The sequence below is a fragment of the Cimex lectularius genome, unplaced genomic scaffold, assembly GCF_000648675.2.
Source record: "Cimex lectularius strain Harlan isolate CLEC.00 unplaced genomic scaffold, Clec_2.1 scaffold149, whole genome shotgun sequence".
In the NCBI taxonomy this organism is placed as follows: domain Eukaryota; kingdom Metazoa; phylum Arthropoda; class Insecta; order Hemiptera; family Cimicidae; genus Cimex; species Cimex lectularius.
The window spans coordinates 691691-709299 of NW_019392736.1; the positions used below are offsets into that span (position 1 = coordinate 691691).

Here is a 17609-nt window from a genome sequence, read left to right on the forward strand (position 1 = left end):
AGACTTTATGATATAATAAACGCACCCCAAACATTTGTCGAGTTTTTAAAAGAACAGCCGAGACAGGTATGAGAGGCCCGGTAATAAAAATCGTCTGGCACAAATATGCTATGGTAAAAGGTTCGAAATTGTCATTTTTGAAGTGAAATTTTTCCAAATTTATTGACTCTTCCTATAAGGGTGTGGCCAATTCGTCGGCGTTTCACGAGAAACGTTTGATCCCTTCCTTTTAATACCTGACTTTTCTACTTTCTTCCACTTTTCCGCTCGTTGCCGTAAAGAAACGGTTGACGGAGACCTAATAGGAACAAAACAACTATTCAAATTCAATTATATGTTAATAGAGACTCGAATAAGCCGAATCAAAGTTCAAATAATTTATTCAAACTACGTAGATTGATCATTTTCTAATTATAATCGCGTTATGATCACCGGGTTCCCATGGTCGTTAATCATTGAGTCGTAACGAAAACAACCAAGCGCGTGTCGCGCTCTCTCATACAAAAGTCCTTTGTGTTGCGTATCCCAGTAGAAGAAAATAGAAGAGAGGAGTACTAATTGATCCACGTATTGTTTAGGGGAGGGCCCTCAGCCCTAATGATGATCAAACACACTTCAGAACTGATACCGGGCGAGGGCCTACTCAGAGGTCGTGTGCCTGTAAATCTTTGTTAACCTTTAAACACTGGTATGAATATGTCATCATCTTTCATCCCATTCGATTTCATCATTTAAAACAAATTCATGATGGATGATTTGATAATTTACTGTAAGGACGCCGTTTAAACCTTTAAACATCCTTCAACCACTTCTGACTCCTTAATGTCAATGCTAATTTTAACAGTTATTTGATTTTTCAACAATTTTGTGTGCAAAAACTCTTTATTTAGGCTTTATACAGTTTTAATTGCTGTAATTAGCAAAAATATTATGTTTTTTGTGAAGGTGGTATTTTGTTTAATATCTTTATTTCGGAGTTTTGTAGGAGATTTTAACGCTAATGATGTAAAAATAATAAGCTTTCGAGAAATAAAACTAATGGAACAGTTAAAAAAAAAAAAAAATGGAACAGAAAAAAATATTGCAGCAATTACAAATCCACTGAAAATTATATCTGTGACAGTTGGATTTTAAAAGTTGGTTTTTCCAGTTTGTTGTTATTGTATAATTAAAGAAACAGATATACTGTATCTTTTAGTTAGCTTTAGCTTTATTCCACATTCACTAGTTCGTGGTCCGCTTGACCAATTAATATCTTTCAATTAATTAAGGTTTTTAGTTGAGATAAAAAAGTCAGTGTCACGAGCGGGATTCGAACCCACATTTGAAAAATGGCAAAAAAGAGGGAAAATTCGAAAGGTTGGGTTGAGATGGGAAGTGGATCGAAGTCACGATAGCTCAAGTGGTAGAGCAGCGGCGTATTCAGCGGAAGGGCGTGGGTTCGAATCCCGCTCGTGACACTGACTTTTTTATCTCAACGAAAAACCTTAATTAATTGAAAGATATTAAGCTTTAAACTGAAACAAAACGTCAAAAAACAAAAGATCTTTGAGCATTGAGACCGAATTTTAAAGGTTTATTTTTTATCACACACAGCTTACGTATTCAATACAAATTAGGTATTTAAGGTTAAAGATAATAGTCTGATATTATTTTAGACTTTACAGCTGTAAGAAAAAGAAAAAATATATAGCTTGGTCATTTTGTATCCTACTACACAGCTTGTTCTCGCCAGTTTTGCCTGTCAAACTCATTTCGGCTTTTGGCCATCTTCAGAGGTGGGCGTAAGTTTTGCAAACCTATAAAAGTGAGACCACTGATAAAATAACACAGTCTAATTGTAAAAACGGTTAAATACATAAAACTTGTGTGACAGGCCAAAACGACAGGATAGACGAGGATAGGAAGAGCAATAGATCGGAAACGACCAAACTACTAGTTCATCACGCCGCATAGCTCAAGAATATTATTAAAAAATTGCTTACTTTTTTTAAAGTATTATTTTTTAAAATATTTTCGAAGCCGCTTTAATTTAAATTTTTTCGAAATGACGCATACACGAGCCGAGGGTAGAGTAGGGCAAAATGCCGAGGATGAGGGCGAGGAAATGCTAGGGGGGCCGGCTATTCACTATTGTGATTGTTCGTTCAGTGTGCAGCTTGTCTGTCAACAAACACTCAAATATTCTATAAGCCCAACTCCAGCTCCCGTGGCCCACCGGTGTAATTTAGAATGCAGGGCCGTTCCGAAAGCTCTTCAGGATACCGGCACAAAGGGAATACTTGACTCGGGCGTTATTCCCTGTTTTTGAAAGAGTCAAAACGACCTCAGCTGACGGCAAAACTTCGAACCAGCTCTGTTCTTCCTAGGCGACATTTGAAATTCAGGGAACCTTAAGTTTAATGAAAAATTAGGAGGTGATACACTGCAACTTACAAGATTTACGGCCGTACTCAGGAGTACTTACGGTGGATCCTTTCTTCCACGATTTTTTCTCCGTTACTACGATATTATTACGGATTCACGCCCGTGTAAATGTCTTCTGGAGTATAGTTCTCGTTCTGTTTGACCATTTTGGAGAATTTACACTAATGCCAATTTTCTCTATTTTGACACTGAGTTTGTGATGCTCCCCGTGATTGGTTTTATCCGCTTTCTTTTACGCATTCTGGACTGTATTTTGCATTGTTGACTTGTTAACTTTGATCTTGCAAATCAGAACCAACATCGGGCAGATTATTTGACACGATAGCTAAAATCAGGATTTATTTTTGTCTTCTGTTCGAATTATGCGTCATTCCCTATGAGAGATATTGGTTATGGTATAAAATGCGCCATAGGCTCTGTGTTCGTTTTGGGCTCCTGCACTTTCTATGTTCGTCTACCTCTTTCTAGCTCATTTCCTCATCTTTATATGCTCCATGTTTCTTCCTTGGGTCTTTCAGACCGGAGTAGACGCTGCCGCCAGGAAAGGAATATGTCGACGAACTTAGTGTAACACGCACATAAAATATACATTTCACAATTAAACGTAAAAAAAGTGTCAATTTAGCCAACGACAAAAACACAAGGGAAAAGAAGTATATTATTAAAAGAAGAAGTATATATATTATTACAATGTCATCGGGTGCCGTTTCTATTAATTTTCTTGAAACTAGGAAAATTTATTTTATGGAACTGAACTAATCTGTATCACACAAGAATCTATCGTATTTTATAACTAGGCTAGAACATATGTCAAAGCGTTTCAGTTTATAATAGATATTGAATCTTGAGGCACGCAACCACTTAGCTTTTGATGATGATGAGGATAGAAATAAACTTGGGCTAAGGAAGAGTTAACTATTTTTTTTAAACGAGTTTACAATTTTTACCGAAAGATGTCGTGAAAATATATTTAAAATCTATTCTAAAATACAATATTTATAATGTATCACGAAAAGGAACTAAAGTTTGAATTCTAAATACATAGAAGAATTTAACCAAATCTATTGAAATACCTGTCTCCAAATTCATACAATATGTACACATAAAATAAATAATATTGTACTAAATATTGTTATATATAAGCCGAAGGTCGTTGGTTCGAATCCCGCTCGTGACACTAGCTTTTTTCATTTCAACCAAAACCTTATGTAAAGTTAATTAATTGAAAGAAGTAATTTGGTCAATCAGACCACTAAATATAATGGATTTAAATGGGTGTCCGCTGAACAGCTTCAATACTTCAGGTGAACCTAAGTAAACCTAAATGTGAAAATGAAAAAGTCCCCATTTGGCAAAGTTTGAACCTAATCTGTATTTGAGATATTTCACTTTTCAGGTGAGTTAAAACTTACACAAATAAAATATTCCATAAAGTCCGACGTATCTAATTAAATGTTAACTCTATTGTAAATTTGACCATACAATGGCAAGAACATTACAAACACTATTATCTTTATTTGTTTTTTTATTGTAACCTTAAGCAAAAAAGAAATAAAATTATTTAAAATCCATTATGTTTAGTGGTCTGATTGACCAAATTACTTCTTTCAATTAATTATTCTTTGTCGAATAATTAATAAGGTTTTGATTGAAATGAACAAGTTAGTGTCGTTCGATGAAAAAGTTAGTGGGTTCGAATACCACTTTTTCATTTCAACCACGACCTTACATACAAAGAATAATTACTACAAAGAAATAATAAGAATAATTACTACATACAAAGAATAATTAATAATAAGAAACTTTTACGAATTTGCAAAGTTCTTGGTACAGTTTAACATTTTCATGGTTATGTAAATACTGACAAATATGGCGCTGTACAGAGATGTTAACTCTACTAAAGAGCTACTAATAAGCATTAAACACATTTTAGGAGATACTAGGCTTTATGAAAAAAAAGTGAACTATGGAAGTAAGACGAAAAGTGAAATACCTCAAATACAAATTGTCTTTGTACAATAGGAACTTTTTACTCATCTAGGAAACACTCCTGACGTATTGACGTCTGATCACGAGATACCCTGTATAGTTCTAATAATTAACAGCAAACAACAATTTACCAATTATTACATTCCTGCAATAGTGTTTTATTTTTCTATTTCATCATGTGCAAATTGGTCTGTTTACTCAAAGATTAAAAATTAATAATAGCCAGTATTTTTGCATGGATCATAAACATAGACTGTTACAAATAACTACAGTTTTGTAATTTACATCACTTGTTATCGTGATCCTTATAATCTCGCTGGCGTTTTCAGACGCGCTATTGGATTTCCCTACGTTCAATGGTAGGTCTGAGTATTTTTATCAATCGTTTATCTTTTATCCGTTTGTCCGTTTATCAAAAGTGAAGGTATTTATCACAGCTCGTACCACAAACTACAAGCCAACCACTGAAGAATGTAAAAAAAAAAAAAAATAGGCCGACCAGGATGATCGGAGATGCTCAAGCATCATCAAAGCATATTTTATTGTTTCACAAAATAAAGTTTTTAAAAATTAAAGAAACACAACATGCGAAGAATTGTCAGAAATGAAGTGGACACCGGACCCCTGCAATTCATGTAATTCAGACCTTGTCAAAAGCAACACCGAGCTGGCAGCTTGTTAGGAACCCCGCACCCCAGCTCATATATTATGCTAATTACCATTAGGGTGGGACTGAAAAGCGAGTGTAACGGATTAGAAACAAAATGGCGCCTGCTTAACCCCCTTGCTAAAATGGCGACGAAGCCCCCTCGATATTTCTCTCTCTCGCTATTGATCCGCAAGCCACCCCTCCTGTTTATATCGCTACATCCTCGAGGAAAGTCTACATTGTCAACAACACCGGTCTCCGGTGAAAGGTGACCCTATGGGATCCCTATTCAACGAAATGCTACTTATCGGGCACAATGGCCCCCGTCAACATAATCCTATTCACGGCATCCTGTAATTACTTAACGTACTTATCAGACTCCCTTTGACAGAGCATCAAAAATATAATTTCAAATGAAGTCCTTAGTCCGTAATTGGGAGGTAGAAGGATGTGAAAGACATTTTCTAAGTTGTGGCGACACGATCTAAAAGGAAATCTAATCCTGTTGGGCAGATGCAATTCCCGAATATATAACAAACAAGAATTTTGGTATCATAATATGATACATTTTGTATCATATTAATAAAACATCGATTATAATTACAGATTTAAAAGCCTCGAATAAAAAATTAATTAACCCCAATCATTTTGCAAATTACGAAGCACATAAAAAGTAGTTTAGAACAATAGCATTGTAAGTGTATTTTCTATAACAACGAATGTAGTACGATTGAAAACCATTTTGATGTGGATATGACACATTTAATCTTTATTTATTATCCGTACTTTTTATCATTTTGTCATAGTTAACTTTTACCTTAAAAGAAGTACCTTAGAAAAGTAATAATAGTACGACATCCGTTACATTCATGTTGAAGTTATTAAAATTTAGTCTTTATAAATAAATATTTGAAGAATAAGGGCAATATTAAATTATTAAAATTACATATTTATGCATTTGTTATGCAAACAAAAGAGTAAAATCAAAGTATCGTTATTGCAGGCCTACTTCGAACATATATATATCTCAGCCTTTTTAAGTTTAGATTATCTAGGTCGCATTTTTTGAAAAAGGATTTTCCTAGCTTCATTCATTCATCAGTAATTTCGAAAATTAGGGGGCATGCCCATTTTTGCACTTTTCACAAAAACTTCAAATCGAGCTGTGGGGCCAGGAAATTGTCTTTGGAGGGGCGCCCTATAGAAATCGATAGGTTTTATTTAATAAGCTTTCAATTGGTCACCTTCCAGTTTGCCAGATTTCTCAACCGATTTCGAGTTTTTCACGATTTTTGGGGAAAATAGTGGTTTTTTTACGTTCTCATGGGAAAAAAAAACGATCACTCTCTTTCCCGATTAAATTAATATAAATTTCATTAACATAAATAAATTAACATAAATTTTTAACTGTCATGTTTTTGCAAATTTTACGCTCTACAACTTTTGCTCCGAGAAGTTAAAAAAAAATGAACATGGAAGAGATAATTCTTACTTTTAAGGGCACTCTCAACACGACACACAATAATGACACATCTATACAGACAACAAACACTTTGAGCCCTGAAGATGATCTCAATAAAGATCGAAACGTTAGCACGGTAAAGAAAACGTTTTTCTAAACCCTAAGTCACACCAGAGCGCATTTCACGATCTCTAAATAATTCTTACCTTTTCTTACTTTGACCTTTTGAAATGAGGAATGCTTCTGCTGTCGATAACCACTTACCTCATCACGGAAATTCAACTTTTCCTTCCCATTTCAAAATAGGTTTATGTATGGTAGAATCGGGAGAGAGGGTGAGTCGGTTTTTTTCGATGACCAAGTAAAAAAACACGCTTTTTGCCCTAATATCGCAAATAACTCGAAAAGTGTATGGAATTGAAAGCTTATTAAAAAATTTTATCGATTGCTACAGGACGCCGCTCCAAATTCGATTTCCTGTCTCCACAGCTCAATTTGATGTTTTAGTGAAAAGTGCAAAAATTAAAATGATCCGGATGAATGACTGACGGTAGGAAAACATTTAAAAAGCCATCTTGTTCAGAGTAAAATTTTCTACAAAATGAGACCTAGCTCACATCTGTGACTTAAAAAGGCTGAGAAAATATGCATGTTCAAAGCTGGCCATTTTTCGTTCAAAAATCAGTGGTCGGTTGTTTTTACGAGCAATATATTTACAACTATGTCAAATTAGTCTTTACAAAGTAAGTTTTTTTTTGTATGCCAAATATAAAAAGTTAAAAAATACTATTTTTCAATAAATATAATTTATTTGTGTATTTTACTTTTGGCTTATAATTTTTTAAATTTTATTTAAAGGTTATTAATTTTTTATTAGGAATTCGACTTAATACCCTGGACTGATATTTATTTCCCCTTCATTACTCTATTCTCTCCTGCTTATATTATTAAATTTATTTCAGCATGAGTAGTGCAAGTTAGAAGAAATACATTTATTAAAGAAAAGATTTGTTATAAACATTTATACATTGCCGTATAACTGAGCTTCTAACCAAGCTTGTAATTATGTTTTATGCCGTGTTTCGATATAAAAAGCACAAGTAACGCGTCGGAAATATCTTTAAAACTCCTACCTTTCCGTGTTCCTTGTCGAAATCGCAATCGCCGTTTCCAGGTAGGTGATAACCGTTCGCGCTAGGAGAGAAGACAAGTTGGATGTTGGTGCCAGTCGCAACGAACGCCTTGTGAAACAAGAAAAATATTTAAAACTTTTAAATGAAATCGAAAGGGTTTTAGTTGTTTTAAAACTTACCACTTCTGTGTGCCCTTCCCGGCATCCGTTTTGGAACCTTATCTGCCTTTCTTCCTGAGGTCTGTCTCTGTATCCCGTATACCGCACCTAACAGAAGAAAATAAAATAATTAATAAAATCGAAGATCAGTGCAATTTGTGTTTATGGTACGTGGACAAACATTACCAATTTGACAGTTATTCTGACACAAATTGACAATTTACAATCTAAGTGGGCTGTTTTCCCTAGTGTATAATAACGCAGTATAGAAATAATATTTCAGTCTTGAAATAATAGTAAAGTTAGACTTGAAGAATTATGATCGTGTAAGTCTAAAGCAAAGGGAAAAGTCAGAAATTACGTAAAATCATCTCACGGAATTTTTACCTGACTGGATTTGTACCATTCATATACAACACAGCAAATATAATAATAAATGAGTATGATGTGAAAGCAATAAATAAAAGTTTCGTTATTAAAATTAACAGGAAAAAATTGAAAGGGTTTATGATTTTCAAAAATCTAAGATAAAAAGAATAAACACTGATATACAACAGGAAGAGAAATAATTGCTCGTCCAATTAATGAAATTATCAGTAAATCACCTTCCATTTACTAATTAGCAATAATGTTGAAGACAATAATAAAAACATTTGTTCAGTTATGCAAAACACTTGTTATGAAACAAATTCAAAAGATTTTTATTCGTAATCGACAAGCTAGTACTACAAAACTCTGGTACTACAAAGATCGTAAAGAAGGAAAAAGACATTTCAATAGAAGTTACAACAAAATATGTAAAATTATGGTTTTGAAGGAGAAAACTTACAGAAGTATTTTTATCCAGAAAAAAAAAATCTTATCGTATGCAGGAAAAAGTAGTATAGTGAAGAAACAAAGAAGTAATGTTAGTAATAGGGTGGAGGTTAGTAAACTCACTGGGAAAGACAAAAGCGGGACAGGTAGGATCATAGTATTTATGAACTGGACTGTTATTGCAGTCAATTTTCAATTCCACCCCCAGCAATCATTAAAATATCTAGGAGTTTTTTTTATCCGCTGTTGGATGATCCTATAACCTTAGATGAAATCCTCTTAGGTTTTTCCTCTGCCAGAAATGATAAGGCTCCAAGACTGGTTATAATACCAAATGAATGTTACAAAGCACAACCAAGGACCCTACCAAAACCTTCTATAAAATCCTTTTGTCTGAAGAAATGCCAGAAGAGTGGGGTTTAGTAATATTAAAATTACTTCCATTAGATTTCGTGGTCCGATTGACCAAATAACATTTTTATGTAAGGTATTGGTTCAGATAAAAAAGACACGAGCGGGATGCGAAAAATTTGAAAAATGGCAAAAAGGAGGGAAAATTTTGTTGAGATGGGAAGTTCGTGTCCAAGTGGATCGAAGTCACGAGAGCTCAAGTGGTAGAGCAGCGGCGTATTTAGCCGAAGGTCGTGGGTTCCAATCCCGCTCGTGACACTGACTTTTTTTATCTCAGCCAATACTTAAAGATTAATTAAAATTACTATTTAAAACAGGTGACCCAAAGGATGCAAATAACTATAGAGGAATTGCCTTATTTAATAACATGGCTAAAGTATTTACTGGAATTTTATCAATACGGCTGACAAACTGGATTCAGGACAGTAACACACTCCTCGAAGAACATGTGAAGATCGTATGTTTGTAAATTGTGGGGAGGAATGTAATAATTTCTGAATAATTTTACTACACCGATACAACAATCCTCACAAACAAATAAGTCTCGCCAAGGAAGGGATGCAATGATGCAATTTGTATTTTGAGATCTATTATTAATATTCAATTACCTCTAAATAAAACCACATTTTTGTCATATTTATGGACTCCTGTACGGTCTTTGACTCTATCTCACATTCAAAGTCGTTTGTAAAGCTGTTCGATAAAGGGTATCAGCTATTTTCGATAGTTGTACGTCAACCCATCCTTCATGATAGGAATTGATCTACTTTTATGTTTTTAAATATTTTTTTTTCCAGTGGTCAAATCTACATTTGTTGATGTTCTGAGGAATGAAAAAGATGTTTTGCTAAATTACCTCATTCTTGACCTCTCCTCACGACTTCAACAAATTATGGAACAACAGGTCATTAAGAAACACACATGTCTAATCTACAGTTTGAAACCGATCTGTTACGATTACATGTTAATTAAAAAAAGGCCTTTAATAACATGGTGTTAAGCTATGGTGATTTTATAAAAATTGTTAACTGCCTCGAAAAAAAAATTATGGAAAATGTTACGAATGACAAATAACTGCCAAGTTTTCAATGTAAACGGAAAGTTTAGGTAATAAGGCTTGTTACGCTCTACATTTTCTGTCTTTAAAAAGACCAAACACACTAAAACCTATAAAATGGACCAACTATATTAATTATTAAATAATCTGTATTTAAAGTATTGGTTGAGATAAAAAAGTCAGTGTCACAAGCGGGATTCGAGCCCACGACCTTCGGCTAAATATACCGAAATGACAAAGATTTTATCTCAAGCAATACCTTAAATTCAGATTAATTAATTGAAAAATATTATTTGGTCAAGCGGACCACGAACACTAGTGGATATTAATTATTTTATATAAATCAGGATTATTTAATACAAGTAAATTGCCTCCCATTATTATAGTCTGCTAATCGTCGCTTGTTTGGTCTGTCCAACATTTCGTTCAGCATTTCGAACATATTCAGTGTGTTCTTATTTATACGAATGTTTCAAAGTATATGCACTTTGAGCGGGGTTCTTTAAGCAGAAAATTTTATTTTAAAATTGTGATAGTCTGTACGTATGCTGGCCAATTTTATTACTGTGATCTTCAAAGTAGCGTTGAAGTAAGGTCATTCTTTCTAATTCTTAAGAAAAATGTACTTATTTAAAAAATGGGAACAACTTATAAAATTTACACGATTCTCTTAGCTTGTTTAACATAGGCAGTGAATATTTTGCTTGTCTTTTTTTTGGTTGTTTAACAAAAGTGAAAATAATTGTATTACCATTTCGAAGTAAAATTAGTGCAAAAATCAGAACACTTACCAACTTCTTTTTTAAAATAGTTTAAACAAAAGCACGTTAAACAAATGCGAGAATGAAAACAAACAAATCAGATTATGCACCCATTAGCTCAAAGCATTGCCCAACATCGATAACAATTATAATTAATTCTTTTCTCACTTTATCAAAAGGAAAGGAACTTTTATTAAAAATAGTTTTCCGAACCTCTTCCTAGTATCTTCTAGTATATCTCTAGGAGTAAATCTCTCTCCTAGTATACATACAATACGTATACATTGGATGACGTTATTTTAAAAAAATAAATCAAATAAATAATACCGCCAAAGAATTGAGCAACTGACCTTCCAGATTTGAATTAACCAACCACGTTTGTGTCTTCTTGTTTGAGAATAATTTGTCGGACATTAAATAAAATAACTTAGTTTTTATCCTCCCCATTACATTGTGCATTACTGATATTCTAAAAATAATGTTTAGTACATATTAAAATTAATATGTTAAGTAATTCAATAATACTTTTGTATAGTTGGTGCTTTCGAAGTTGAATGGGCTTTCGAATAGGAAAAAAGGGGAGATCAGCCATATGGCAATAATACTTTTCATTATTGATAACTTTCTATATTCATTAAAAACAAAAATATTTTTAGATCCGTTATTATAGCAACGTATTTAAACAACGTTGACTTTTACATTAAAATTTGCAAGTATAAAACCGAAGTTTTTTCTCATACAATTTTATATTTTAATATTCCATATTTTAACATAATTTTTTTTTTACCAAAGCATAATAAATAGTTAATAACGTCAATAAACGATGGATTCTCCATTTGGAAAATCCCGCATTGACGTCAAGAAGAACCAAAAAGGAAAAATACATCCAGAAGATTACAGTATTGGGAGAGACGAAGGAAAAGCCGATGAGTAATTAGGTAATTCCCGGAACGCTTCGCGTTTTTGCCTAACCGTTGCGCCGCGTTTCGAGAAGCCTTTTTGACATGATTTTACATTGATTTTATTTCCGCATTGTAAGTAATTCACACTGTTTGAGTTCCTCAAGGAAAAAAAATTGCGCCAATTAATTTAAAAAAATTTACTGGACGTTTAATGTAATAGATTTACGAACGTGTGATATTTTCTTTAAATATTTCTATGTGACTTGGCTAAGACTGTATAAAACCTGTGAGGTAAAACATGTGAGAGTATAGTTTAACAGTAGTAAATCGTGTTTCATTACTAAACTTTCGCTATTCGGAACAAAACCATTTTGAGGACTAGAAAACAATTTTTAAGTGAATGCTGTCTATAACGACAATTATCTTTTAGATCTCTACTTGTTTTTTGGAAGAGACATCTCAATTTTTTTTTTCAATTACAACTAATTGAGTACAAATTAAGTAAATCCAGATTGTACAATTTTAAAACACATTGATATAAAACTGGCAGGGGGTGAATGTGTTTGTATGTATACGTGTCTTATTGTTCTTTTATTATTATAGTAATAGTGTTTTAAAACTTAAACACTTCGTAAACAACGATAGCAAGTATAGAAAACAGGAGATAAAAAGTATGAAGGAAAGATGCGTGAAAGAAAAATCAAACTCGGAATTATTTCGTTTTATGAGCAGAAGGCACCACTAGACAGGACACTTGTAAATTATGACGTATTAATCAAAATATTTCGTCTAAATTTGACACCGTTTTTTTAATCGAGCGATTATTTAGAAATGACAGTAATTACATTTCAAATTTAAGTTTTTGAAAAACTAAATTCTACAAATTCGTATTGAATTTTACAAGGCGTCATTATGAGCAAATAAGGTTGAAAAATGAAAATCACAGGTAGTAAATGTTTTTTTTAAATTAATAGTTAATTAGACTATATAAAATGAGGAAATGACGACATTTACGTTAACAATAAGTGGTTGACTCTTTTTTTATTTAATTTCAGACGTTTCGACCTTCATTCTGGTAATCCCCAAGGCCTGGGTAAGTTCCAAACTTGATTGTGAAATATGATTAAACTTTTTTTACAAAAAATGAAAAGGGTTTTGTTAATATAAAGAAGAATTTTTAACTTAAAGTATTCATACTCACAAAAAGTTTAGTGTTATTCCTGTAGTGTCATGTTTGTTAAATGTGTAAGTGGTGAAATTGTGAGGATTTTTATCCTCCTATATAAGACCTTGCCACAAATATTATAATTAATTACAAATATATACAAATATTATTATTTTCAAAGAGGGAACGTCACAGAAGAAAGATTGTATTTGAATACTTCCACGATGAAAACTGAAAAATCATTGAATAAACTTTTTTTAAAGAAATAATTAATTATTTATTGCAATAAAAGCAGAGATTGTTGATTCAAAGAACAACATTTACGTTAACACTACTACTACTTAGTTATTTATAAATTATGTAATATAATAAAAAGAACCAGTTATAGAAGAATAAATAAAAATAAATAATGCAGACAATCAATTGAATTGTTTCCACACTAATACTTGTCCAGATCCTATTCAGGGATTTTAACATGTTTGGATTCTATTTTATTTGTAAGTTAGTTACATTGTCTGTAATAGTTATATAAATAAAATTTAAAGCTCTTTTTATAATTTTTGTAACAAAAAAAAAATTGGTTTGTCTGATTAAATAATTTGTGAATTGGCTACGGTTATTAATGAAATATACACTGTATGGTGTTTAAAGATAGAGCAACCAGAAATGTTTACAGCTTGTTTTAATACAGAAGGTACAATTTGTTTACGTACTCCAAAAAAGCATTGACTTACTTCTGATTCACGGCTCAACCTCCTGAACAGTTCGTCCTGCTCGAATTTCGCCTTTTGGTCCGGAAAGACCCTAGGCATTTTAAGGATGAGCCTCGGTTTCGGTTGCTCATAAAGGCCAATGCTGTCGAAAGGTATCATCCCGACGGACGGATCGTTCATGGAGATCATCTCTGAGTAGTGTCTGGGACAAGACTGAGGAGTGAACGCCAAGCGAGGACGGGAATTGTGGTCAAATGGGCGTTGGGCGGATCCGAGTGTGGCCAATCCGTATTCGGTACCGCCTAGTTTTTCCATCCCCACCGTCGGTTACCCTATTGGAAAGCACAGCTACCCCACTTGCAGGGAGTCGTTTGCAATACAATTTTCTAGTTTAATCCATCTCTTTTTACACCGGGGACCCCAGTAAAACCCTTGCTTCAAACACCCTATTTGGATTTTAAATAACTAATGACTTCGTTAAATATTCAAAACCTTGGCCTTATAGCAGTTCCTTGTCGGACCACCGAGCACGTTTGAAAATCTCAATAACATATTAAAAATAGTTCACTATCAGTTCAGCTAGTAAAACTGGCCAAAAGTCCATAAATTATTTTATTGTATTATTATAAAACAAGATAATAGAAAAATATATTAGATGTTTTACAAAGTTTTAATGGTGAGAAACACAAAATCAGGACATAACAAAACTTTATAACAATCAATGAGTAGGAAGTAAATTGTCTTTTCCACAGTAAACATTTATTTTGTCAGATGCGTTTCGGTCTAATATAGTCCATCGTCAGCGACTTTTTTTTAAATAAAGAGTTTGACGGTTTCTTACACAGTTGCAATTTCAAAAGTGGATATCTGGACTACTATGGACGTGGCGATAGTCTGTCAAGAATCACTGAAGATGGTCTATGTTAGACCGAAACGCTTTTGACACAATAAATGCCTATTGTGGAAAAGACACTTTATTTCTTACCCATCAACTTATTATGGAGTTCCACAAAATCAGTATGGACACTTAAAAAACATTTATAACAATCAACTAAAAAAATAATAAATTTTTAATGCCATAAAAATCCGTACAGTTGATTTTTCAATGTAACAGGGTGACCGATGTTGTGCTCCATCCACTTTTTTAATGAAGGGAAATTAAAAAAATAAACAAATAAATAAAATACCTGTTCGATTGTTTCTGATGCACTTTATTTTGGCTAATATTTTGGTTGAGATTGATTTTTTCTCCAAATATTGCTGAATACACCAACCAACCTTCTTAAAAATGTCTCATGTGAATTGAATGTGTAAAACAAAAACGTTTTTAAAAATTTGTCGCTAAATTACCAACAAAAATGAATAATAAATAAAATTAGAAAATCGATTTTAAAAAATAGTCAACAAATTTATCTACAGCAAAAGAAGCTTTGGTAAATGCGTTGTCGATAGTTCTGAAATAAAATGTGGAAAAAATTGAATAAATATCCCTCCGGTTAAAACCAACAACATATTAATTTAGAAATATATATATGTATATATAATATATTTTGCTTCGACCTTGTTTCGTCCCATCCCTAAATAGGATGGCGTTTTAGCAGTCATGCTGCGCACTAGACCCTCTCTTAGACGTTTCCCGATCCGTTTTTTTCAATTTTTATTTTGCCATTGTCTTGGAAGACAAATAATAAACATGGATCACGAGTTACACACTTGATTTTAGGTTATCCGTTTGGAAAGATCAACTAAAGAAAGATCGCAAATGTTAAATTGCAAAAAATAGCCTAATAGTTGTAGACGCATTTTGGAATAAGCAATACTTTACGGAAAAATATTATTTCCGTTCCCAGCACTGAATATAACGTGAAGCCGATATGCTCCCAGATGTCGGCTAAAAACCAATACGATCCTTAACGACCAAACTACATAGTGTTGAGGGATATATTCCCGCGGAAGTAGGACTCTAACCTCATATCCCAGCAGTAATGATATAAGATCATTATTATTATTATGACATGACACAGAATTGATTTGATGTCAAATGGACGGGAAACGAATTATCGGTAATATTAAGCTCTAGCTACTGAAGGTTGTGAAGAGTGAAGATCAACTGAAGAAAGATTGCACCTATTAAACGTCAATAATTGGGTGTTAAACATTGTAACGCATATTCTTGCCAATCCCAGCACTGAATATGGCGTGAAGCGTCTGAAAGATCAAAGCAGCGAGGATTAACAGACCTAAATGGTTGGAAACGACCAAATTACGAATTTTTACGATTCTTCACGTTCATCCGTTCCTAATGCTGTTTCAAGTTTTCGCTAGACCTAGATGAAAATAAATAATATTCACACTTTTTTACACAAACTAACAGGATTATTCGAATAATACTTTTTTAACGGACGTACGTTTTTATTCTACTATTTGCGAGTTATCTCCGATATTTTTGATTATATTCCACATTTTCATAGTGAAACTTTAATCGCAGAATCATTTTCCACGCCTGCAAGGGGTGCAGCAACGGTTTTTGGGTCATAATGAATTTTCTTCGTTATTTCTTGTTCATAGATCCTTTACAATTTTTTTGGACGCCTCGTTCTTTGCTGACCGTGAAAGTTCCCAAACTTTTCAAACCCGTAGAGGTTTTTCTGGACAATAGAATGACCTGTTTTCTATAGTTCTTAAATTAACTGCTAATTTTCATATAACACAGGAATTCCCACTACTAAATGTAACTCATACGATTTTAATTATGTTTTCCGTCTACAAATAAAATGCCCATATTTTACATATTATTTAATAGTTTATTACTACTACGACGATACCAGGATCAGAATACTCTGACTACTTCTGGCCGTAGATGTACGGTAGGGCAGTGTGCAGGGACCAATCCTCTTTATACTCTGTATCGCAGATATTCTTCTCTACATCTTACACGCGCCTTGCATTTTGTGCCGATGACCCAACAGAAATATCATCTGAAAACTATAATATAGTTTCTTCGGAAGAACTGCTGAGAGATAATCATGTATTGGTGTAAGCAATGTAAAATGAAGATAAATGAAAGCCAGTGCGTTCATGTCACATTAACACTCCGACGCAAATCTCCTCTCACAATTTAAGACAATGTTTACTATCACCAATCTGACTGCGTTTGTTACCTTGAACCTACATTGACTACGGTCTACGTTGTTAACTTATTAGTCGAATCCAAGCTAAGGACGAAAAATAAATTTAAAATATACAAAATCCTTCTACAACCGATTTTGACGTACGACCAGACCTGTGTAAAAATGTGGGGAACCGTTAAACCTTCCAATAACTAACGTTTTCAATCGATTCGATCTAAAGCCACAACGATCTTAAAATCCCATTTATCCAGAAATTAATTCTGCAAAAATTTAATAAGTTCCATAATTAACTTTTCCATCACCCCAATAATCTTGGCAGAGTCTTGTTCAACAGATCCCAACCCTACAATCCTATAAAGATCCTCAAGTTGAAATGGCCACGCGACCTCCTTTCTTAGGAATAATCTAGTGAAGTGAAATGGGAGAATAACATTGACGATTATTTGCTTCTCTCAATGCAAATCAACTATGTAAATATGGCAATAAAAAATATTTATACAAAAATTACTGCATCGGCAAAATTAGTTCAAGACTAAACTACAAATACTTCGAGTGAGTACAAATGCTTTGATTGAGTCTCAAATTTTTATCATTGTATAAATTTATTTTTTCACATCTTACATGTATTTTTATAATTTGAACAATGATTATAAATTCCAGGCCCTGAAGATGATCTCAATAAAGATCGAAACGTTGGCACGATAAAAAAAAAGTTTTTTTAAACCTACGTCACACCAGACCGCATCTCACGATCTCCAAATAATCAAGTCTAAACTTGTACTAAAACGTTTATATTTCGTGGTCTGGTTGACCAAATTACTTCTTTCAATTAATT

The 17609-nt window shown here is 33.2% G+C and overlaps 1 protein-coding gene across 3 annotated transcripts in view; it reads right to left on the minus strand.

The window, feature by feature from the left end:
- Positions 1-13975, minus strand: part of LOC106667981 (protein big brother) — a 44601-nt gene extending 30626 nt beyond the window's left edge. For all 3 annotated transcript variants that reach the window (XM_024226975.1, XM_014396334.2, XM_014396335.2), the window contains exons 1-3: positions 13665-13975; positions 7840-7926; positions 7661-7768 (exon numbers count right to left, since the gene is read on the minus strand). In XM_024226975.1, the coding sequence (XP_024082743.1) occupies positions 7661-7768; positions 7840-7926; positions 13665-13958 (489 nt within the window). In that variant the 5' untranslated portion in view covers positions 13959-13975. The remainder of the gene's footprint in view (positions 1-7660; positions 7769-7839; positions 7927-13664) is intronic.
- Positions 13976-17609: the final 3634 nt, after the last annotated feature.